This window comes from Gracilinanus agilis, chromosome 5 (genome assembly GCF_016433145.1).
Source record: "Gracilinanus agilis isolate LMUSP501 chromosome 5, AgileGrace, whole genome shotgun sequence".
Lineage (NCBI taxonomy): Eukaryota > Metazoa > Chordata > Mammalia > Didelphimorphia > Didelphidae > Gracilinanus > Gracilinanus agilis.
In genome coordinates, this window is record NC_058134.1 from 154,659,679 (window position 1) to 154,685,934 (window position 26,256).

At 34.8% G+C, this 26,256-nt stretch overlaps 1 protein-coding gene across 2 annotated transcripts in view; it reads left to right on the forward strand.

The window, feature by feature from the left end:
- The window catches only part of RELN (reelin), a 545,649-nt gene that overhangs the window by 335,322 nt on the left and 184,071 nt on the right, over window positions 1-26,256 (forward strand). For both annotated transcript variants that reach the window (XM_044679411.1, XM_044679410.1), the window contains exons 13-16: window positions 15,319-15,431; window positions 18,162-18,370; window positions 19,135-19,263; window positions 25,143-25,252. In XM_044679411.1, coding sequence (XP_044535346.1) covers window positions 15,319-15,431; window positions 18,162-18,370; window positions 19,135-19,263; window positions 25,143-25,252 — 561 coding nt within the window. The remainder of the gene's footprint in view (window positions 1-15,318; window positions 15,432-18,161; window positions 18,371-19,134; window positions 19,264-25,142; window positions 25,253-26,256) is intronic.

Here is a 26,256-nt window from a genome sequence, read left to right on the forward strand (position 1 = left end):
ATCTTGGGTTAGAATTCATTCCTAGGGATGTTTGTTTTAAATATCTTTGGTAGGAAAGGGAATACTCATAAAATTTAAGCAATAAACCTGGTGGTCAGAAGAGGGAATATGATGGTGACATTTGCTACTAACCAGACCTACTCTTCTCTCATCAATAAAGAGTAATAGCCCTGGTGTGTTATCATTCTCCTAAAGCAAAATGTATTAATAATCTTTTCATCCAATAGGAAAAGCAGAAATGACAAAAGAGATGTAAAAAAAGCAGAGCAGCCTAATATGACCAACCCTACTAAATCCCCCATAGAATTTCCTTCTATCAAGATGATTCATTTGTTTTTGTGCATATAATGCCATTACATATCTTCTTTGAGATCAGAAGCTCTGAAAATTTTATTTGCAGCATATCATATTTTTATTATCTCTGTGAATGCTAGAAAAGTTTGGATCAAACTTATTTTCTCCATGACATAGTGGAAGATCACTGGTTCTAGAGTCAGGAGATACTAGGTTCAGATACACTTTCATGCTTATTACATGTGTGATCATTTAAGGTCCTTGAACCTCTGTTTATTCGTCTGTAAAATGAAGATTTTGGACTACATGCTCTTCCCCCTTCTTTTCTAGCTTTAAATCTATGATCCTGTTTGCTCTCTAAAAATATGTAAACATAAAGTATTGGGGAAAATACATAAAGGAAGTAGATATTGTAATTAATGACAGGCTTGAGTTATTGTTTCAAATAGTGACAAAATTATATGTTTTGTCAGTGGAAATCATTGTAGAGGGGTTTACTAGTGTCCCACACCTACTTTGTTGAGTGACCAGGAAAGCACAGGAAACCAGGATGAACTTTTCTCAACCTAGCAACACTTGGAAGAGTAACAGGAAATAAATTTTGTTCACCTTCTGAACTTATGATAGACGTTTTCATTCCAAAAGGACAAACATGCCTGTTGTCTAGACATCAGCACAGCCTCTCTGACCATCTAATTTATTTCTTTACCTCTCCAGGCATTCTCTAGTTTATAAAATGAAGGTTGTGTATATTGAAAGCAAAATATAAAAACAAAATTTGAGGTGCCTGCATTGAATAGCAATACACAGCTTTGACCCTGAAATAATCTGAACATTGAAATGTTATCATCAAATTTTAAAATTCAGATTTCAAACAAAGTATAATTTTATTCAAAATGATTCCTAAGAAACCTTGAAATAGTCGTTGTTGTAATCTATACTAGGCATGCTAGTTGCATTTAAGTTTTCACCCCATTTTGAACATGACTATTACTGTGTTAAATTTTTTTCTATTTCTCATACCAAAATTGTAACACTATTAATATACACATTCTTTAGTAGGTTACTGAGTAAGAGGTGTCAATCCAAATTAATCTAAATTAACCTAAATAATGAAACCATCAGGAAAATATAGTTACTAATAGTTATTTAAATCCCTCAAAGCCTTATCCTGAACCAAATGTAATTTCCATTTTTAGTGAAGAAAGATGGAGAAGGGAAGGAGAAATAATTATAGCAGTCTTCAAATATTTAACATATTATTATACATCAGTATCCATCTTCTGTTTGGGCCCAGAATGCATAAATAGGTCTGAGGGGGGAGTAGTTTGAGTTATTATAGGGAACAATCAATAATTAGGACTATCTTTTTTTAAAAATGGAATGTACTGTCATGGGAGGCCATCACTATAGTCCTTTCGATGGTGACTAGAGGATTTACTTGTCAGAGATTCACATTTGGGTAGGACTTGGTTACCATGAATTCTGATATAGATTATTCTTCTAAGTGTCCTGAGAAAATATCAGCTTAGTTTAATCCACATCAGAGATATGTTGGCCTTAATACTCCTTTTGGGAGGTAGCTAGATAGAGTAGTAGATAGAACACAGAGGCTACAGTCAAAAAGATGCATCTTCCTAAGTTCAAATCTGGCATCAGACACTTATTAGCCATATAACCTTGAGCAAGTCACTTCACCTTCTTTGCCTCAGTTTCTTCATCTGTAAATTAAACTGGAGAAATAAATAGCAAATCAATCCCATATCTTTGCCAAGAAATCCCCAAGCAGGATTATCTCAAAGAGTGAATCACAACTGAAAGGACTAAACAACAAACTGTTTTTTTCCAATGAATATTCTTTCAATGCGTGACCAGTGTAATAAAGCAGATCTCACTGTCTGTTCCTCCCAAATCTTCTGTTCTCTCTGCATGGTCTACTTTGGTCCATTCTGTTTGATACATTTGAAGTGTATATCCTGCTGCTCTCCATTTAATCTAAATCTATCTCATCTGTAAAAGTCCATCTCAGGTGGTTCTTCTTTTTTTTAATGAATCCTTTTTTGACCATTCTAATCCACACTGATCTCCTCCTTCTCTTTCCTAGTGTAGTCATGCCCACATGATATGGTCCTTAGTCATTCTCTCTTTGTTTCATGTATTTTTGTGGTTTTTTTCCTAGTAAATTAAAAACTCTCTGAGTACAGGGATTGTACTTAATATTTATTGTTGGAAGCCACTCAGAGAAATAAGGTCTTTTAGCAGAATCTCTGGACCCCATCAAGACCAATGCAATTTAGCAAAACTCTATACTAAAATATTATTTTTTTTGACCTGAAAATCAGATCACAGAATAGATGGCCTCTCCAAAAATCTTTGACCTCTCTCTGTGGTTCCTTTCATTATTGAAAATGTATTAATTTAAATTTTTAGCCTCAAGTTTATAGAAAGCATCTAAATACTCTATAAGTAAACCAGCAGTTAAGGAGTTAACAATTTTTCCCCAAGCCAAAAAAACGCAGAAATTAACAGAAGCTGCTCTGTATCTTTCCAAGGACACTGTAGGCAGACCCAGAAAAATTCCATTCCACACATAGGTACTTTCTAATTACTAAATTCACCCTTAATGCTCATTCTTAAATGCTCATTCTTAAAGATAGCTTTTGAAGTATGGAAGCTTTTTTTACTAAAATAACTTTTAGATAAAGTGAGACTCTTTTCTCAACCTTGGACATTGTCTCATTTGGGCATAATCTTCATGAAAGAAATTTTTTGTAAACCATATACTAATCATGATGTAATTCTGCAACCTTGATGTGTCTGCACAATTGCAAACTCCATTGTGCTTTGTGAGAAACCGTTTTTTAAAGGTATATAATTTTAAAAGCTCAGAGACTTTTGGAGCAGTCATGAGTTGACAGACAGACGGTTCCCAGCTTCATTCTTTCTCACCTAAACCATGCATCTCTCCAGGTCCCTGCAGCTGTTGGATAGACTCCAACAATTTATTTTGTTTATCCCACAGTATTTGGCAGAGAAGTACACACTTAACTATGATACAAAGCAAGAATATAAGATGTATTTTTTATCTGTCTAACCCTACCAGATTATCAATTCCTTGAGGGCAATTGTTATGTTACCTTCAAAATGCTATTTCAATTCAACCAACATTTATTGAACACTTACCAAAGATAAATCATTGTTTGAGGTATGGAGGATACAAAGATAATAAGAACTATATAGTCTTTTCTGGTTTATAATATAGTAGTAGGGCAAGATATGCCTACAAATAAGTATAAAATACTTTAGAGGGTTTCAAGTGTAATTGAGAGATTCAGGAAAGGGGCAAAAGAAGAGGCTTCATAGAAGAGGGGATTCAAGATCTGGGCCTTGAAAGGAGAGACTGATTTTTAAAGAGGGATGTGTAGAGAAAGTATGTTTCAAACTTGGACAGTGTAAATGTTCAGAAATGGAAGATGGCAAGAAAACATGTATAGTGGTCCAATTTTCCTAAAGTGTAGAATGTCAATCAAGAAGTATTTAAGTACTTACTCTGTGTCTGGCCATAGGCTATGTGCTGGGGATATACGTACAAAGAATAAAACAATCTCTATTCACAATGAGCTCAAATTATGAAGGAGAGTAGTATTATAGAAGCCTGGAAAAAGAGGTTGAAATCAGATTTCAGAATTTTGAATTGCAGGTAGCAGGTAAACAAATTCATATTTTGAATGCCAAACCAAAGATTTTCTATTTAATGTTTTGTTACTGGGGAACCCCTAAATATTTTCATGCAGCAAAGAACTGTGATTTTGGCATTAAGAAGATGGCTTTGATTGTGGTCTGCAGGATGGATTAGAAAAGAGAGAGCCCCACACAGGGGAGAACAGTTAACGAGGTGTTTTCATGGTCTAAGTAAGATATAATACATAGTGGTTTGATTGGGAAGGAAAAAATGGATGTGAAATATAGCAAATGTAGAATTAAAGGGATTTTAGCAACTGGCTAGATGTAGAGGAAGTAGAGAAAGGGAAGAATCAAAGATGATGAAGCTTGAATGACTGGGTAAAGAATTGTACTATCAGAAGAGATTGCTGCAGGGTTTTTGTAGGGTGTTTAGTTTAAAGACATTGGATTTGAGGTACTGGTAGGCAATGTAGGTGAATCTATCCATCGGGTGATTGGAAATATAGGACTAAAAATAAGGGCAGAATAAAAATATCAATTTGTAACTGTTTGCAGAATAGATTGCTTTTGGAAAAAGACCAGAAGCAGGTTGACAAATTGAATAACAATGGCAATAATCTAATGAGACGTGATGACAGCCTGAACTAGGCTTCCACTATCTTGAGTGTGGATAAGAAAACAATCAATATGAGAGCTATTGTGGATACAGAAACAACGAGATTGACAAAGGATTCACAATGGGGATGGAGGGTTGGATGGAAGAAAATGAGGAGTTAAGCTAAAATATGTGGGCTTAGTTCAGTAGAAAAACTCTTGTACTTTTGGAAATAGCATTTGAATTATATTTTAAGATAACTACAGGATATCCACCTACGCAGTCCAGATTCCAGTTTTTATTTTGCATATCCATAAGCAACAAAGCCTGATTGTTTTGTTACTATATTTTGCCCTGCAAAAAAATGTAGCTCATTTCAAATGGTCTTTGGCTTCACCAATATTGGTGCTCCCTTTGCTGATACAGATTATAACTTTCACATAGAATTTCAATTGGAAGGGTCCACAGTCATCATCTAATCCAACCCATACCAGAAAAAAAGATGATTCCCTATTATATATTCCCAACAAGTGCTTCTCCATCTTTTTCTAAGAGACCACTGATGAGAGGAGCCCACTGCCTTCTACTTTTGGTTAACTCTGATTATTACGATGTTTTTTTTCTTTACCTCAGGCCTAATTTTTTCTCTTTATAACTTCCACTCTGACTCCTAGTTCTTCCCTCAGGGGAGCAAACATTTATAAATCTAATCTCTTATATACATGACAATCTCTCAAATATATTAAGACAGCTGTCATGTTCCTGTTGTTTCCAAAGCTAAATAACTCTATATCCTTCTCTTGATCCTCAGATGACAGGGGAATGTGTTCTCTGATTCTTCTTGTTGATTTTTCTTTGGATGTTCTCTGGATTATTGATGTGCTTCCTAAAAGTATTTGTACATACAACATAGTATCCCATATGTGGTTTGACCAAAGAAGACTATTTCAAGACCTTCATCTTAGAGCTCAAGATTTCATTAGTTCTGTGGGGATTTTTTTGGAGGGGGATTCAAATTATAGTATTTACTCATATTGAGTTTGTCATCCACTAATAACCAAATTGTTTTTAGACAAAATACTGTATAATTTGTCTCCCCTTTTTTGTATTTATGAGATTAATTTTTTGAATTCAAATATAAAACCTGGTATTTATAACTGTCATATTTCATCTAATTTAGTTCAAAACAGCATTCTAGCTCATCAAACTTTTTCTCAATTCTGAATTTGTCATATAGTGCATTAATGATATCTGCCTTCTGCAAATTGCATTCAGATATAATCTACTCTTTTATCTGTGTCACTCATAAAAGTCTTAAATAGCACAGTGTCAAACATATGTCTGTGGGGCACTGTAGTGGAGATCACTTTCAATGACAACACGAAACCATTAATGATACAGTGAGTTTAGAACCATCCTACTAATGAGACACCTTCTCTACAAACCATCCATAAAGCATGCACTCATTAGATTGGTGTCCTTTGATTATCTTAAAGGAATCAAGATTCTGCTGTCCCTCATTCTTACCCTACAAATAGATCATCTTCCTTTTGGGATATTTATAGGCTTCCTAATGTTCCTCACTTTCCCTTTGTAAATTATCTTTGATAATGTGCCACCTCAAAGCAGTAATGGTTCAGTGCAAAGAGCACTGGATTTGGAGTCAGGAGTTCAAATTCAGTCAGACACTCACTAGCTATGTGATCCTGGGCAAGTCACTTAACCTCTGTTTTCAGTGGATTACACTGTAGAAGAAAATGACAAGGTACAGTCATGTCTTTGCCAAGAAACCTCATACAGGATCAAGAAGAGTGGAACATGACCGAATGAAGGAACGACAACACACTGCATCCTGATAACATAGCCTGTGCAAACAAGATTATTGACATTTTATAAATGAGGAAACTCAGAGTCAGAGAATGTACATGACACCTAAAGTCACGCCATTGTAAGTCAGAACTAATGTAAATAATTAACAAATAGTTGTTGAATTTCACTAAAGAGTATATACTAAAAAAAACTTAGTTGATTGTTTTATATCAATCATACTCTTGAAGTTTCTCTCAAATGCATTTATCATCTTTTAAATTTTATCATCAAGATACATTTCGATTTAAAAATAAGGGCTTTCACTTACCAAGTAAAAGATCCTTAGGTTTTCAGTTTTTCTTCATTGTGCATCATATTTATATGAAGGACAAGAAAAAGTTCCAGTTTTCATCAGGAACTCATGTCATTGCACCTTCACAAGAATGATGAATCCACTCCCAAGGAGTTCTTTAGATAAATTCTGTAGTGTTTTAATGTCCCTCCAACCAAAGGTCTTTTCTCTTCTGTCACTTTTTAGGGCAAAGAGGAGTTTCTGGTTTTCTTTTAGACCTTTTAACTTTAGTTCTTTTTAAAAGAACATAGTAGCTAATAATACTGAACATGTTCATAAGCAAGCAGAAAATGAAGACAATAAATGATATATTTCATAAGTCACATTTAATCATAGAGACATATTGTGTTATTAGTATGGCTTTAATTGTGACCTTCGTCTTCCTCATTGCTTATTTTTTTAACCCTTAACTTCTGTGTATTGGCTCCTTGGTGGAAGAGTGGTAAGGGTAGGCAATGGGGGTCAAGTGTCTTGCCCAGGGTCACACAGCTGGGAAGTGTCTGAGGCCGGATTTGAACCTAGGACCTCCTGTCTCTAGGCCTGACCTCATTGCTTATTGATAATGGTTATTATGAACTCTGCTAAATTGCATTTCTGAAAAGAGCATTTTTGTTTCAGTTTGGATTTTTCCCCCAGGGCCCATCATTTAGAATTGTCTTTATGAGCTATGCTGTTCAGATCCGCAAAATATGTCCTATATTGCGAGGAGTATAGGCCAGATGCCTAAAATGAGGTGACTGAAAAAATACAGGCACTGACAAAAATTGGTAATGCAAAGCTTATTTATTATCATTTTAACATTTTTATCTCATCAGCTAAAACATAGATTTTTATGGTCACTATGTAACTGGAGACATTATTACATCTTTTGATATGTAATAAACTTCTCTCAGATTTTATGCAAACAAGTTTTGAGGCTTTGAGGGGGAAGAATACAACATATTTTCTCACCAATGTGATAATGATATTTTAATGAATAATGATCAGAATGTATAAAATTGAGATGAATTGCCAAATACCATGCCACAATAACTCAGTAATTAAAGGAACTGTTTTCAAAAGAATTCTTATCAGTGGCTCCAATAAAACATGCTCCAAATATTAATAGCAAAAAATTAATTAGTAAAACAAGTCATTGATTTCAATTCAAAATTGGCAAAAATGATTTTTAAAATGGCAGCAGTCAGTCAAGGGGCTTTGGGGAATTCAGTCTCCCTGATCAATAATTGGTGGAGCTATTAAGTGGTCAAATCATTAAAATTCTCATTTTGAAATTATGTAAGAAAAGTGGTTGAATTGTTCATGCTCTTAAGCCAAGTGGTATAACCACTAAGCATATATTCCAAGGAAGCCCAAGATTGAAATGAAGCTCCAGTATATATTGAAATATTCAGAACACTTCTTTATGATAATACAAATAAAGTAGTTGTCTGCTAATTTGACAGCTGAAAACACAATTGATTTTAATATAATAAAATGATATTGTACAGTAAGAAATTATTTTGTACTGAGAAATCTAAAGCTTTGTATGAACTCGCACAAAGAAAATTAAACAGAAGCAAGAAATCAATATTCACACTTAGTGTAACAATATAAATTAAAAAGTCAATAAGAAAAAATAGAATTCTAAGTAATGGAAAAATTAATGAAGGGCCCAGAAAAAATATAAGGAAATATACTCCATAATGGGGAAACTTATGGGACCATAAATTTAGAATTGGAAGGAACTCTCAAGGTCATCAAATCCAATTCCCTCATTCTACATATGAGAAAAATAAAGGTTTGACAGATCAGATGACTTGTCTAAGGTCACAAGGGATAGTAAGTGGCAGTGCAGGTGTTGGAACCCAGATCTTCTGACTGTATCAGTTTTTTTCCTCTTTATCACCATGTTTTCTGTTGTATTCCATATTCTTTTAGGACAAACTATTATATGCATTGTATATTAGTCTTCCTACAGCATATTTGTCTTCAATTATTTTTCCTTATCACAAGAAAAGATTTATTGGGGAAAGGTATATGGTAGTGACAATAATATGAAGACAAAAGACATCAGAATATTTTTAAAAATAAATTGAAGAAGATTCTAGATGACTGTTATAAAGTTAATTAGTAAATGCAGAAACCACCTGAATGAAGGGGACTGTATGATATATTAGGAACTCTGGAAACAAAAGACATGGTCTCAATTCCGTTCTCTGTTGTTTATTCCTGTGCAACCCTGAGAAATCACATAATCTCCCTGGATCTTGGTTTTCTTACCTGTTAATTGATGAATCAAGATCAAAGCCTATTAGGTCCTTTGGGAGTTAGTAGTAGTGGAAAATTCCAGACTTCCTGCTCAAATTAAAGTTACACAAAGAAATAATAAGATCCAATATTCTTTTGGGGACTTAGACCCCCAAACATCTATTTTCTTGGATCACTAATGAGCCATAATCCATAAGAGGATAAATTCACTAAATGAAAGTCTTTAATATTATCTTGGTGACTACAACATTACTAGGACTTGCACAAACATAGCTGCATTTGTCTAGCCAAATAGATTAATGTTAGTGGGATACCTAAGGAGGCACTATATGGTAAACAACTTTTAGGTGATTGAGAAGCAGGATGGACAGAAGAGTTATGAAGGAAGTACAATTTTGGATCATCATTCTGCAATGCAAAGAAACGTAGCACATGAAGAGTGATCAGGAAAAGGTGGCTCAGTCAGAACAAAGAGAGAAGACAAGTCAGAGGCAGGACCTTAAACAAAAATTACTGCATTACACCAAAGGACTTTTTCATTCATTCTTCCCTAGAAGTCAAATATTGTCAGTAATCCTGTTTTTAAAAAAGGCAATAATGAATGTGTGTATGTGTGTTTATATGTTAAGAATTAATTGTTTAACACTGCTCTAAGATGTGGGGGGATGTTCTGTATATACACATATGTCTGTCTTTGTGGTGCTATCTGTCCATGAATATACTATCCAGAGAATTAGAACTAACAAACATAATCTTGATAACAACTGTAATTTTACATAAAAGGAAACTGAGCCTATAAAGGTAAAGTGATTGATTCAGGGTTATATAAATGGCAAAGCTAGTAGTCTGAAACTCAAATGCAAGTCTCTTAAGTCTTTACTTCAAGCCCAAGGCTCTTTTCCCTTCTTCAAGGCTTTTACCCTGCCTAAGTATAGCTACAACCTAATAACATTCAAACAATTAGCATAATTAGCTAACCATATCCCATGCAAGCCTTTTTCTCCTCTTTTCAAAGTTATCAAAGTAAATTCCTTGAAGCTCATATATTTTTCCATAATCTTTTATTGAAGTCATTTTTTGATTAACTCAGCTAAATTTAGAGATTATTTTATATTTGAATCCCTAATAAGTTTATTTCAAAGTATTCTGATACTTCAGTTGATATTCAGTGGCTTTAAAAGATTCTCAACAGTTGGGCAGGGTCCATATGGCCCTTTGAATGGGCAATACATCTTCAAATGGGCAGTACATCTGTGTCCTAGTAGAAATTATTTTCTAAGATACTTATGTTCTAGATAAATTTTTCTGCATTCAGAAGCAAAGTCACTTCCAAACAAGAACTCTATTTTTCTGCCAACACCAATTAGGAATGTAGCTAAGTAACAGTTGCTATGGCAACAGGACATCTTCAGTAGACTTGGTATCAGTGATTGACCATCAAAAAGTATGCCGTTGACATTAGATGCCCTCTAAACCCAAGGTACCCACAGATGCCTAGCTGACAGTGATCTTTTTCATCCAATAAAGAAATAAAGCACTCCACCCTTGATTATTGGCAAGAATCTTTCCTTGTTTGGACTGACCAAAGCACAATTTTAACTACACGTTAGTCTTCCTTTATCATCCAATGTACTTCTGAGTTGTTTCCCTCTATGTTGATTAATGTTTACTTAGTAATGCAAAATTAATTGAATATAAAACTAAGAAAAACATAGAGTATGACAAAATAATTCAAATCAAAAATTTATAGAAATAGTTGACTACTTTGGTTTTATTGGTCATTTCTAGTTCTCCATATCATTCTATCCCCATCAATCCAAATTTTAAAAAAACTCCTATAAAAATAATTCTATTTATGAATATTAAAGAACTAAAGAATAATTGTATATATGGAAGATAGTTATGAAAGAATCTAAAGAACAATGACAAATTTAGCACCCAAGGGTAATGGATAAACTAAAACAAAAAAATATATATGGACATTTCCACTCATGCATTTGTGTTGTCAGTATAACTGATAATGGTAAAGAAAAATACATTCATCAGAAATGAACTTCACCTTTGAAAATATAGTTCCTTTAATCATCTGGTAGTCAACAGTATGTGGCAGGGTATATTAAAGAAAAGGGATAGCAGAAATAGCATGTGAATGTAACAGAATAGTATTATGCCTAAAGAAATGACAAACATGACTGATTCAGAGAAAGAAGAGAAGATTTGTATGAACTGATGAAGAGCAAAATGAGCAGAACTAGAAGGCCAACTTAGGAGATAACAATCTGAAAGTTTGAAAGACCTTAGAACTCTAATAAACCTCTAAGTGATTGTTTCAAAAGATTGATGATGAAAAAGGCCTCCTATCCCTAGAAAGAGAGATAAAGGACTTGAGATGAGAATTTTCAGGCATGACAAATGTATTTATTCTATTGGAATATATATGTATATATGATGCAAGGAAAGGTTTCTATTATGAGAGATGTGGGTTTAGTAGGTTAATTGTTAATGACCCTGAAATGGCAGCCAATGTACAAAGCTTATTTCCCATCTCAACTCAACAGTTCCTCAGTCTCAAATTTCCACCTCAATTCAACCCTTAATAATATCTCACTCTAGAATTCCCATCTTTTCTACTGTGTCCTATGGAATACCTGCTCCGTAATTAACAAAGCTCCTTCATCTTAAATTTCTTTTTGACTCCTTCCATTTTATAACACTCAAAACACGTCTCCTTCCTCACAACACATGCTTTCATAAGCATGCTTTCCAGTATTGGCTACAATTCCATAGCCTCTCTAACTCACTGATCATGGTAGAGCAGTCCTTACTCCTCATCACCACTTCCAGACCCCCAACACTCCCTTCCCTAAGAAACTCATCATGTTTTGAGGTTCATGCTATCAGAATATATCACCAAAACCTAAATCTTACTGATTGTTATTAATCAATCTCCAGGATATTTGCCTTTCTTCTCCAGTGAGTTTAGTACCTTGCTCAGAATATTTCTCTTTTCCACTTCAGCTATTTTAGTTGGGGACCTCAGTATATATATATTGATGCCCCTTCAAATACTTTAGTATCCAAATTCCTCAGTCCACTAAATTACCATGATCTACTCTTCCATTCCACTTTAAGTAAATAAAAAGAAGGTTTTGCCATTGACTTTGCCATTACCAGTAGACAACTTCCATGTTCATGAAATCTGAAAACCCTTTATCTGATTATAATCCTTTATATTCCATTATATGCCTTACAATTCCCAACCATTTTCTCCATTTCTCATTTATTTCCTAGGCCTCTGTACTGTCTAAACTCTCTTCCCTCCCAAACCCTTGGTAAAGCAACTCAACTCTTTACAATCATGTATCTTTTATTTTCTTTCCTTCTTATCCAATTGCCCATCATACTTTTCCAATCCACAACCCCAGATTATACCCAGAATCTACCTATTCCACTTCTGTTCATATGCTCCAGATTGGAAGCAGAGAATAATCACAACACTGTACTGACTGGACCCAATAAAAAATTGTGCTTTCTAATCTTAACTGAGCCTGGACACATGACAAGTTTATATTGTTTAATGTGAACTCATTTTATATTATCTAATCTAACCCTCATTTCAGCAAAGCAAACATTATATTCTTTCATAACTGATCTCTTCTACTCTCAGTTCATCCAGATGTTCTCATCTCTCCTCCAACTTCCCAATGCACTTTCTTCCCCTACTCTGTCAGCTGAGGACCTCATTTCACTGAAAAAAAATTCAGACTCTTCTCTTAGGACACTCTCTCTTCTCCCCTCATATCACTTAGACATCTTCTATTCTCTCCTCCACTCATCTCTCTTGTCCTTTACCTTTGACTAAGCAAACCTTGGTACACACTCTTACTCTAAATTCTGTCCCCATTTCTCCAACAATTCACTCCCTCTATCAACCACACTGTTTTAACTTCGATGTGTATCTATACAATGACTCTTTCCCTGCTCTCTACAACCATTCCAATGTCTCTCCTCTCTTTAAAAACTCTCACCTGGTTCAATAATCCCTGCTAGTGAAAACCTTATGTCTTTCTTCTGCTGAAGAGCTAAATCCTTAAAAAGACTATTCCAATGCAGCTATGTGGCTTGGTGGATAGAGCACCAGACTGAGAGATGGAAGATCCTGAATTCAGATTTGACCTGAGACCTTCTAGCTGTGTGACCCTGATAACATCCCTTACCCCCAATTGCCTACCCATACTGCTTTACTGAACTTCTGCTTTGGAACCAATACTTAGTACTGAATTCTAAGACAGAAGGTAAGGGTTTAAAAAACCAAACAAACAAACTCTAAGTAATAAACACTAAGTTCTTTATAACTTCTTTGCATACTTAAAATCTGTGTTCATTGATGATTGTTAAAAAATAATTAAAGAGAAATTATAAAGGTAGCTATGTAAGACAGTGGATAGAATACCAAATCTGAAGACATGAAGACCTGGGTTCAAATCTGACCTCAGACACTTCCTAACTGAGTGACCCTAAACAAGTCACTTAATTCCTATTGCCCATCACTTACCATTATTCTGCCTTAATCATTACTTTGTATAGATTCTAAGGGAGACAGAAATGGTTTAGAAAAGAATAGAAATTATAAGGGTTAGGAGTTAGGATCCCTGCTATATAATCCAAACTTATCCACTAATAGCAAGACATAGCAGAACTGGAGTCAAGAGAACTGGATTTAAGTCCTGACTTTGCTTCTTAGAAGCTGTGCAGACATTAGAAAATATCTTCACCCCTTTGGACTTGTCTCCTTATCTCTAAAGTGTGTATAATATTACTTTTGTTTCTATTTCACAAGATAATTAGGAAGCTAGTACTATCTATATCTTGAAGAACTAGAAAGGTATTTGACACAACAGACATTACTACAGTTGCCCAAGCAAAATTCCTAAATCACAGACTGACCCAGTTACTCCCCTGCTCAAGAACCTCTCATGGCTCCCCTTTGGCTCCTGCCCATCTTTACAGGATTTTTAAACATAACTCTCTTTCATATGCTCAACCTTCCAATCAAATACACTTATTTTCTAGTTCCACATACACATCATTCCACCTTCTGTCTTCATGCCCTTGGCCAAGCTACATCCCCCAGTTTATCTGGGATATACTGACTGCTTCCTTCTACCTATTAAAATCCTTTCCAAATTCAAATCATGGACCCTTTCCTCCCCAACCTGCTTTGTCTTCCTGCCTCCCAACAAATAATTCCTGGTTTTTTGTGTCTCCTTATAAAAGAGAATATAAACTTCTTGAGAGTGAGGACTATTTTGATTTTTTAAATCTGTTTTCCTAGCTACTAGTAAAATACCTGGCCCACTGTAAACACTTACAAGATGAATATTGATTGTTAGGGGATACTATATTTCTATAGGAAGTTACTTCCCATTCATTCTCCATTTTCCCTTCTGTAAATAGAATGATAGATAATATCTTTCTTCTTACACTTGCTTTATAGGACTATGGTTATTAGATGATACAAAGATATCTTAACATTCTATCATATCATCTCCATCAGAGCAAACTGCAATTTAAAGGCATTCACTGAGGCCCAGAACAATAATGAGTCGTTTGCTTTCATATGACTAATATTTCTCAGTATTTAAACTTAGTCTTTCCTGGTTTTCTATATTAAGTTGCCTCTCTAATGATAACTTGATTTATATGATTTATTTAATTTTGTTTACATAAGACATAAATTTTATTAATGTAATCTCTATTTTTATGATTTTATAAACCAATTTTCTTAGAACCATCCTGGAAAAGTTAACAAATATGAAAAATCTCTGAAAACTAAAAAGTCATTCCTCCAAAGTAGAGTGGTGGTTTTGGTAAATAAGTTCTCCAAAATATTCTAAAATAGAAAGCTTATTGTCACCCTGCATTTTGAGGGAAAGCTAATGTTTATGAAATTCTTTGGAAAGGAAAATAAAGTGCAATATTATAATAGTAGTTCCTGGGCTTTGGACTTCTAGCAGCAAAGACCAAAAACATAACCAAAAACTTGGTTTAGTTAAAAGTTGAACAGGTCTATTTCAGGTAGGCTGAAATGTGAAGATAATAACACTATTTACTAATAGCAGACTATTCTTTCAATCTCATTAAGCAAATAATTATTCGTGTCAAGTTTCTGATCTCTGTGACAGCCTGTTCTGGCCCAAAGGTAAATCATCTCTTTGCTACCAGTTTTCTTTTAGGTCATAGTTTAATCACCTCCTGATGTAATTAATATTGTACTTTATGTGATGATTGATGCAAATGAGTATTAATAACCTAATAATCATATATTGTGCAGGAGGAGTCTGTGACCCTGGAGAATCCCATGAAAATGATGTAATTCTCTATGCAAAGACTGAAGGAAGAAAAGAGCATATTACACTGGACACACTTTCCTATTCATCATATAAGGTAAACATAACTAGCCTGTAAATTTTCCCTGACCCCTCCCAGGCTATACAGCCATAGAAATTACCTCCAAATCAAAGAGGAAAGTGTCTTCTTCTAGCAACTACATAAGATATAATTAGGAATGAAGTCACTCAATTTAAGTGAAACATTGTGCTATAGTTTATGGCAATGCCTTTATTGGACCCTTTTAATTCTTATAATTTTGAATTAGGGTCTTATTAGAAAGGGATAAAAATGCAATCAGAGAAAAGAAGGCAGATCCCAATACCCTGAGTGACAATTGGTCTTGTCCCCTTGAAAGCCCTGAAAGTATCTCTAATTATGCAGTCCCACAGGAGTGCCATCAGGCATAATTAATATTTATCCAGCATTTTGAGATTCCCTAGATGAGAGGCATCGTAGAAATGCAGATCATTATTACTGATGCTTTCTTCTTAGCTAATTAGAACTGCTGAGGTCGACCTTTTCGCTTTGCCCTTTGGATTTAGGACAGGTGTTGACTCTAGTTGTTTGCAAACATCTTCAAAATTATGTGAGATGCCTGTCATGGGTTTTAGGGGTTTTTCTTAATTGTACATTCATTTGTGCTGACACTATCATTACTAGTTAGCCTTCATTTAGCACTGATGACACTCCATAAAGAGCTTGAGGCCAGTTCTTGCCCAGTGAGCTCATAGTGAAGATTTGAAAGGCATAATATAAACAGAGAGGGCAGAATGGGGGATAGCAACAGAAGGATGAAGAACTGACATGGCCCACGTGTTAGGGTCTTGGGTATGCAGAAGGGACCCTGTCACTAGCAATAGCTCAATAGCTTGTTCAGGCCAAATGAAACAAGCCTTGAGAATATTCCAAAGGTGTGAACAATTCTGTTTTCCTTTTCTTATCATGATACATAATTATCCGTTTGCTTAGTTGTTTGCATTCAGACCCCATAGGTCCTACTGGTTTAGAAAAACAAATTTGGCCATCTTAGAACAGACCATATTTTGGCAACCTTCAATGGTATCAAATATCATCAAAATTGATATATATCAACTTTCCTCTGATGTGAGCTAAGTGGAATGCAAACATTTCACTCACAATAGGGTATTTGTGAAACATGCTTACTTCAAAACTATCACTGTGGTAACTGCTTAAAGCAGATAAAGAGAGCAAGATTAGTTTATCTGGAGGCAGAGAAGAAGTCTATCAATATTCAAGTAGGGAGACTTATGAATCAACTGAAATATTTTCTCCTTAAAGGTATGACCTCAACTTATAACATGTTAAATATATACTCTGGCCCAGGCACTGTAATAGGATGGGGTTACAAGGACAAAAATGAAATGTTGCCTACCCTCAAGGAGCTTATATTCTACTGCAGAGAACCATATGAATATAGAAATAGATAAAATGTGATATAAAACACATCACAGGAGCTAGGGGCATAGTGTCCATGATCTGGAAAATCTACCCTAAATTTTTGGCCCTCCCTTCATGGCAGAGAAGTCTGATTTTTTTTTCCTTTCTGAGGTGTTTACAGTTATTTTAAAATTTGGGTAAGTATTTGGTCATGGGCTATATAGTTTCTATATTTTTTCTGTGATGTCTGGTGGCTTTCATATGTCATTGGTATCTTCCTCAAAACTCCCCCAAAATTCCCATTTAATTTCTTATACTGACCTGAATAAAGCAAAACTACAAAGGGGGAAATTGTGATGTGAACGGAATACCTGTACATAGAAAATAAATACATATTTGGGGATAACATTAAGGACATTAGCAACTAGGGGAATTAAGAAAATCTTTTGTAGGAGGTGGCACTTTAACTAAGCCTAGAAGGGGACTAGGAATTCCAAGAGGCAGAGGTGATGAAGAAGAGCATTTTATGTGTTTGGGTAGCCTGTGAAAAAGCCCAGAAGTAGAATACTGAATATCGTGTACAGAGAAAAGCAGGTAGTACTGGAATGTAGAATATGTCAGGGAAAATAATGTGAAGTCACTCTGGAAAGATAGTTTGGAGGTGCATTGTGAAGAGCTCTGAATTCTAAACAGGAGTTTATATTTGATCCCAAGGGCAATAGAAATCTATTGAGATTTCTCAAGTAGGAGGGATATGAGCAGATTGGTGCCTGTGGAATATCAATTTGGAAACAATGTAGAAGACATATTGGAGAGCCGTGAGGCTGTGTGAAACTATTAGAATAGTCTTGGTAAGAGGTGATAAAGGAATGAATATATGGTAGCCATAGAAATGAAGTTTTGAAGAAAATGAAAGAAATGTCATGAATTGAATCCAAAATACTTTATACCTGATTTCATATGGAGTATCAGGAAGAAAAAAGGGATGGCAAATTGGGTCACTGGAAGGTGGTGGTATCCTCAACAGAAAAAGAAATTTTAGGAAAAGGGAGAAATTTAGATGAAAAGATAAATGAATTCTTTTTTAAACATTTTAAGTTTAAAAATGATATGTTTATGGGACATCCAGATGGAGAAATCTAGCAGACAATTGGAGAGAAATGCTATAGATGTTGAACTAGAGTGCAGGTGAGAAATATGGTCTACTTCTATAAGAGGATCATCTACATAGAGATAATGATTGAATCCATCAGAGTACTCAAATCACCAGGGGAGGGAAGGTATGGAAACTATGATCTTTTACATCCCCCATAATGCTACACTTTAGGTACATAAAAGGTCTCTTTGTCTGTTACTGTTATTGCAAAGCATTTGTTTGTCTTAAAGGTTCCTTCTTTGGTTTCTGTCGTCATCAACCCTGAGCTTCAGACTCCTGCCACCAAGTTTTGTCTCAGACAAAAGAATCACCTAGGATATAATAGGAATGTTTGGGCAATAGATTTTTTCCATGTCTTGCCTGTTCTACCTTCAACCGTATCCCATATGATACAGTTTTCCATCAACCTTGGATGTGGAACCCATCAGCCTGGTAACAGGTATGAGGGCTGAGATTTTGGTTTAATATATTTGACTATTAAAACTAAAAATGAGTTTTCAGACAGATTGTGTGTGTGTGTGTTCTCTGTAGTCTTCTAGACTTTAAGTATAAAACTAAAACATTTTCATCCTTACACAAAACATGGTCGCTTTAATAATAAACATGCCTAATATTCACTTTCAATTATATACATTTCCCTACTGTATGTACAAAATATTACTATGAAAATTCAAGCTGTCTTATGAGTATCTATTTTCTTCATACTAATACTTAGTCTCAGTTATGCCAAAAAATATCCCTGGTACTCTCTAATAGCAGCATATGTTGTGAAAAAATAAATAATCTAAAAAAACTTGAACCTGTGTGTCAATCTAGTGACCTCCTAATAAGTCACTAGAGTCAGATAACAATTTTAAGGCCAAGCATGACTTCATTCCTGATTTCCAAAATGTTGCTTTTGTCCTATCTCCAACCTACAATGTCACTCTTTTTAGCATTATGAAATGGCAATGTGCAACATAGTAATTGCCTTACAATCTATCAATTTCAAGTGCTCAAACTTAGCTTATTTTTTGCCATCTTGAAAATACTGAATTTATCTTTGCACAAGTAATGTAGCTATTTGTCAATCATGAGCACTTTGAGTTCAAGGGTTTTCTATGTTTCTCCTACAAATGCTAGTATTGTGTTCAGTCAGGTATGAATTGTTTTACTTTGCTTGTCTTTGCCCTCTTTCATCATTGCTTCTTCTGTTCGTGGCAGTGTCAGCTTAGAATTTTCAACCAATCATGGGCGCTCCTGGTCTCTGCTTCACACTGAATGTTTACCAGAGATATGTGCCGGGCCACATCTACCTCATAGTACTGTATATTCTTCTGAAAACTATAGTGGGTAAGTATGTCCTTTATGAAATAATGGGACATTTGAAACTTTTGACATATAAAAGCCCTCATCTTTTTAGTTGTATTTCAACAATTTTATGTATATTTTAGAGGTAGTCTTTTATTTTATTCTAATTGCTTGTAACATAGTTTGTCAGTTTTTTGATACGAGAAAAGTTAGATTATGAAAATAATGATTTTAATTTTTTCTGTTCAACTTTTTTTTTAGTTATACTGAACTAAGCTTCAAAAGTGAACATTTCCAAATACAGAGCCAAATGCAAGAAGAGAATTCCATATGAAAACCACAAATCTCTATTTCACACTATTTCCTCATCATATATACATACACACATTTATATGCACATATGTATACATATATACATTTAAATGTCATGAATTTTATAGGCTACTCTCCAAACTTCCCAGTTCACCTGTGCCTTCCTCTGAACTACCCTATGTTCCTTTTGGGTGCATTTTACAATGTTTTGATGAACTTCTTTTTGGAGGGATCACTCTTCCTAACCACTTCTTTTCAGCCCACTCTTAATTTAAAATCAAATGAAAAAAAAACTCGTAACAAAAAAGTATAATCAAATAAAACATATGCATTCTATGGCCATAGCCAAAAAATATACTTCTTTCTATAGCTCATGTTCATCATGTCTTTGTCAGGAGGTGAGTAACATGTTTCATCATAGGTTCTTCGAAGACATGGTTAGTTGTTGCTATGACCAGAGACCATAAGCCTTTCAAAGCTATTTTTCCTTACTGTGTTGTTAAGCTTATATAAATTGTTCCCCTGTCTATTCACTTAACTCTGCTTTAAGTGATACTGCCTAGGATGCTTTCAAAGTTTATATTTCATCATTTCTTATGACAGGATAATATTCTCTACATTTATATAACATAATTTGTTAGTCATTCTCCAATTGGAATATACCCATTATGCTCTAGGTCTTTTCTTTTTTCTTTTTTTCTCCTTTTCTTCATCTTTACTTTTTTCTCTATTGAGTCTCATAAATTTCTACAACAAAGTGTATGTGTATTCATTATAGATAAGTGAGGTTTATGTGATCTCCCTCTTACTCCAAATTTATGTACTTTTCTTTTTATAAACCCTAATTCTGAGAAATAACAAATTCTAATCTCATCTTCCTAGTTCAGGCCTTTACCTCCCATCTTTCTTCCCTCTTAAAATCCTCAGAACAGAACAAGTTTACCCATAGGCTTCCTGTTTTTTCTTACTTCACTCTCAGTAATCTTTGCAGAATTTAAAACTCTGAAGAAAACTTGACTTTTCTCCCTCTATTAGAATGACAGTGCCAAATCATCATATAGCCACTCCCAATTTCTCAAATAATTTTACCTAGATTTTTCTTGATTTCTGTGTTTGTATTTCAAAGTTTCTACTGAGCTTTGTATTTTTTGTGAAAAGTGTTTGGACAATTTTTGGCTCCATTTAAGGTCTATTTCTCAGTCCTACCATCCTGCACTTAACTTTGCAGGTTTTTATTCTTGGATGTAAGCATTTATCTTTTGACTTTTGCAATATTGTATTCTAAGATCACCTCTGTCTTCTTATTTGTGGTTCCTTGATACTTAAAATACTTCTTCTGGAATACTTGATATATTTTTTCTTTGATTTTAGAGCTCTACATTTTGGCTATGATGCTCCTGGCTTTTTCTTTTGGGAGATCCTTTCAGGAATTAGATTGTTTCTATCTTCACCCTCTGATTCTGAGATACGGACAATTTTCATTTTGTATTTCTTCAAGTATATTAACCAGGCTTTTAATCAATGTTTACAATGATTACATAGGTTCTTAAATTATTTATCTTTGATCTATTTTTAGTTCAGTATTTTAATATCAAAAATCTTACCCTTCTATTTTTTAACCTTTTGATTATGTTATGATATCTTTTTCTTGTCTCATGGAATCATTGATTTCTAGTTGACCTATTTGGTTTTACAGGTATTCCATTTTGAGGATAAAGTTTGCCATTTTCTCCTCTAAACCATTTCTCCTTAAAATTTCTTCCTCAAGAGCTTTTTATATTTTTTTATCCCTTACTTCATTTCTTCTAGATATTCATATAGTCTTTATGGAAAATGCATTTTTTCCTTTGAGTCTCTGCTTGCAGTTGTTTCACAGTTGCTCTCTTTTGGATGGACTTTGAGACATCTTTAGAACTACAAGAAAGTTTTATATTGATCAGTTTCTACTTTGGTTCACCCATCCCTCTAGCCCCTGAATTGAAGCTTTGCGTCAGGGCCAAACTCTGATTTCTTTTGCACTTTCTGATGGTTTTTTGGGGTTCTTGTACTGATTTTCTCTTCCAATGATTAACTCCCCTTCAGTTGTGCCTTTGAGTGTCTAAGAGCTGGATCTACAGGGTCCTGTATGGCTTCTCAGGACATTTTGCTAGAGGATATCACAGTCCCTCAGTGTCTGAGATGTTATCATCCAAATATTGCTGCATACCATTGGTCATTGCCTTTCCTTGTAGTATCCAGCATCTCCACTGTGGTTTTATAACCACCATGAAACATTCAAAATACAGTGAGTCTTCCTAGGAAAGAACTTTAAGCTCTCTTAAGATCAGACACAGAACCTTATAGGCTTCAGCCATCTCTGGTTACTCTTGGAAACTGCCAACTTTTTGGCTTAAAACTGTACTACTAACTTCTATGGCAGCCTCTTCCCTGTTGCCCATCAGCTTTTTTTTTTTTTAACATTTTTTTTTCTTTATTTTAATTTTAAACTCTTAACTTCTGTGTATTGACTTATAGGTGGAAGAGTGGTAAGGGTAGGCAATGGGGGTCAAGTGACTTGCCCAGGGTCACACAGCTGGGAAGTGTCTGAGGCCGGATTTGAACCTAGGACCTCCCGTCTCTAGGCCTGGCTCTCAATCCACTGAGCTACCCAGCTGCCCCTGCCCATCAGCTTTTGACCAACTCTTTCTACAGAGTGAACTCTTTCTTAGAGTGAAAGGAGTAACTTATTGTCGTTCCTTCTCTTTGAATATCTTGATTATTATTTAATGCTAATTTCACACATTTGCTGGAGTAGGAATAGCTAGGTCCCAGTTAGGGCAAATAACAAATCCCATTAAATAGTCACATTATTTGAATTTATATTATTCAAAGTTATAATTATGTATAAAATATCATCATTTCCAAGTCAAGGAAATATGCAATGAAAAAATTTTAAATGAGGATTCTATATTTGCTATCATAATATGATAGTAAAAGGTAAGAAAACTATATTTCTGATCCACTTATTACAAAACAATATAGTAGTTAATAGAAAACAAAACTAAAAATATTTAAAGATTACTGGATATCACATGTAAAATTAGTTTACATTTAAGATATGATGAAAACATCACTATTATAATTTAAAATATTTAGCAGTGTAGACTGAACTATATTCTCCTTCTATAACTCTTGTGTCATTTAATGATCTGGGCAGATCTAAAGTCAGTAATGCTGTATGTCAATGCATTATTGTTGTCCTTGAAATATTTTGGAACAGCTGGGCTAAAATAAGTTCATATTTGAAAAGTGTTAGTTGCCCATGCTTTATTTGACCACCAAAGCACTAAAAGTAATCAACATATATAATTCTCAGAGCACAAGGATTTTAAGACTGACAAGCAAGCATTGGTTCTGAGTCAAAATCCCCTCCTGCATTAAATCCAAAAAAAACTGTCAGATGACCTTAGACACTTTAAATCAAACTTGAGGAGTTTTTTCTTGGAATGTAAATTTTGAAAGCTTTCATTTTCCTTTCATATCCCCATAGAATGAATCTAATTCATCCACATTAAAAATGTGTTGATCAGTGTACCCATCTTCTTCAATTATTTTCTTCAGAACAACATTCCAGAATGTCTTTATCTACTCTGACTGCCTCTTTGGTAATTTTAACATTCTGCAATTGAACTCAGTTTTTAAAGTGACCAAACCAGTCACTACTTGCAATAAAAGTGTCTTCATTCTCCACGTGACTTCCATTTTCTTTCACTGCCTTAAATAAATGTGAAGAATTTGTCAGAATAGCTGCTCTGCTTCGAGGAAGACATTTTTCATAGTAATCTTCCATTTATACGACTAAAAGACATTCCATTTCCATCACTACGTGCTTCTTTCCTTATGGTTGTTGGCAAAACACAAAAAAATGATGCAGGTTTGCTTTTTACATTTATTTTACCTGAACTTTTTGTAATAATCTGTATTGTCAGGCATGTCATCATCTCATCCTGTTTTAGTATTATTTTGACCATGTTCATGACTTTCAATTACACTCATTTTGTAAAAAAAGTTTTGTAATAAACTTTTTCCCCTTTTTCTTCATTGCCATCTGGGGAATTCGTCTTTTTCCCCATTTCTTTTTCAAAAATCTTAACTTTCTTGTTGGTAGTATGCTACACATGATAACCAAACATGACAAGTGAGTGCAAACTAACAATATAGCAGTTTAATAAGACCCCAGACTAATTCCCATATGTTGCAGTTATTGAATATTGACTAACATTAAATGTAACCTTATATCAGGTGGGAGGCAAAGTAGATAGAATAAAATACTGAGAAAAACTATAATTCACATCTTACCTCTAGTATTTACTAGCTGTGTGACTTTAGACAAGTCTCTTAACCTTTCTAGTTTCAGCTTCCTCATTTGCAAAATGAGAATTTTGGATTCAGTGGTCTCTAAGAACTCTTCTAGCTCTAAATCTAAGCCTCTCTGACCACTCTAAAGCATCAATGGAGTTAGAAATATTATAGAGTAGGGGCAGCTAGGTGAGTGGCTAGAGAGCCAGGCCTAGAGAATAGGAGGCTGGATTCAAATGTGACCTCAGATACTTCCTAGCTGTGTGACCCTGGTCAAGTCACTTAAACCCAGTTGCCTAGCCTTTATTGCTCTTCTATCTTGAAATCAATACTTAATGTTAATTCTAAGACCAAAGGTAAGAGTTTAAAAAAAATAAATATTACAGAACAGTCTAATAAGTGAAGAAGCTAGGTGGCACTATGGATAGAGTGCTAGGCATGGAGTTAGGAAGATTCAACTTCCTAGGTTTAAATCTAGTCTCAGACACTAGCTGTGTGACAAACCTCTTAACTCTATCTGCCTCAGTTTCCTCATCTGTAAAATGACCTGAAGAAATAAATAGCAAACCACTCCAGTGTCTTTACCAAGAATATCCCAAATGAGGTCACAAAGAGTCAGACACAACTGAAACAGATGAACAACAAGCCCTATAAATATTTAAAATACAAACGCAAGCAAAACACTCAAAGTTGGTCATATGGATAGATTCTCTTCTATTTAATATCATTTTCTTTGAAGGGATGATGCCAGCTATGATATGGCACTCTCTTCAGAGAGGTGGTGAGTAGATATCCATCTTTATACAGCAAATGTAGAGTAATCTGTCTAGGGATTTCCCATCAAATTAAAAAAATAAATATTTTGTTTGTAACAAGTACAAAGTTCTACAAGACAGTACTGAGAGTTTAAAATGATCACTAATAAATTCAAATGCATAGTAATTTAGTCAAAGGTTAATACTGTTGGTGATGGAAGCATATTAACCAACCTTCTTATCATTTGTATAGGGAAACTGAGGCCCAGAATCTGTGACTTGTGAAAGGTCATAAAGTTAGTTAATGGCAGATCTGAGAATCAGGCTCTGGGATCTTGATGCCTAGTCCATAGTTTACTATACCATGGATGTCTGAATAAAAGTACAAGTGGATCAAAGAGAGATTATTAGCAAAAATGATATATCCAATGCATGTGGAATATCTTGTGGATGAAGTAATTGATGAGAATTGGAACTTGGTGATAAAGTTTGTTTTGTGTGTTTGTTTTCTTGCAGGTGGAACCGAATAACTATCCCCCTTCCTAATGCAGCACTAACCAAGGATACCAGGATTCGCTGGAGACAAATAGGACCAATCCTTGGAAACATGTGGGCGATTGATAATAGTTAGTATTTATGCCTATTATAATCACATACCATTGATGTAAACTCTTCCTGCACTTTTGTTAGTTCAGCACAGACTTCATCACATTTGTAAGTTATGGCCCTGCAATTCATTAAACCCTCTTTCTTCCTTTGTGCCTATGTTTTCTGTTAGGAAGCCCAGGGATGAGCAATCAGAAAAGGCAGTGGAGTCAGCAATAAAAGGTCCTGGTATTTTGCAACATACATAATTAAAATGTTTTTAAAGTCCCAAAACTCAAACTCCCAGGCTTGATGACAAGGGATAGCCTAACATTCCCTTCAACTGTTTACATCGAATTAACATAAATATATCCCTCGCTGTGCTATTAAAATAAAGCCTATTCTTCTCTTAAGAGCTGGCACAACATCTGGGATGCTTATATGCTAAACACAGACCTCCATAAAGAAACACCATCACTAAAACAAAATGCAAAGCCGAAATGATTCATGCGAGTGTAAATATGCCATCTATACTATCTGCACCATCTCTCACAAATGTCACTTCCTTTCTCTTCCCATTGCCACCACGCTAGTGCAGACCAACTGTACTGCTGCAATCGAGTCTTAATAGAGCCTCCTACCTCTCCTCCTACACTCCCTTCAATCCTTCCTTACTATTGCTGCCCGAATTCTATTTCTCATCTATTTTTCTGGTCCTATCACTGCATTGTTCAGTCTTCAGTAGCTCCCTATTACCTCCCAGCTAATGTTTATTTTTCCCCCAGAATTCCACAATCTGCTTCTTACTCCCCTTTGTTAATTTTGTGTTCCAAGCAAACTGAACGAATATTGATTTTTCCTGCTTCCATACCTTACTTAGCTCATGCAATTTTTCTGTGCTTGAAAAAATCTTCTTCACGTGTTACATTTCTACTTGTACTTGAAAGCCCATGTCAAATGCTTTCTCCTCCATGAAGCCTTTTCTGATTGGTAACAGTCTTCCCCCTTTACATAGCACATAGTGTTGCCATTCTGTAGTGCACTG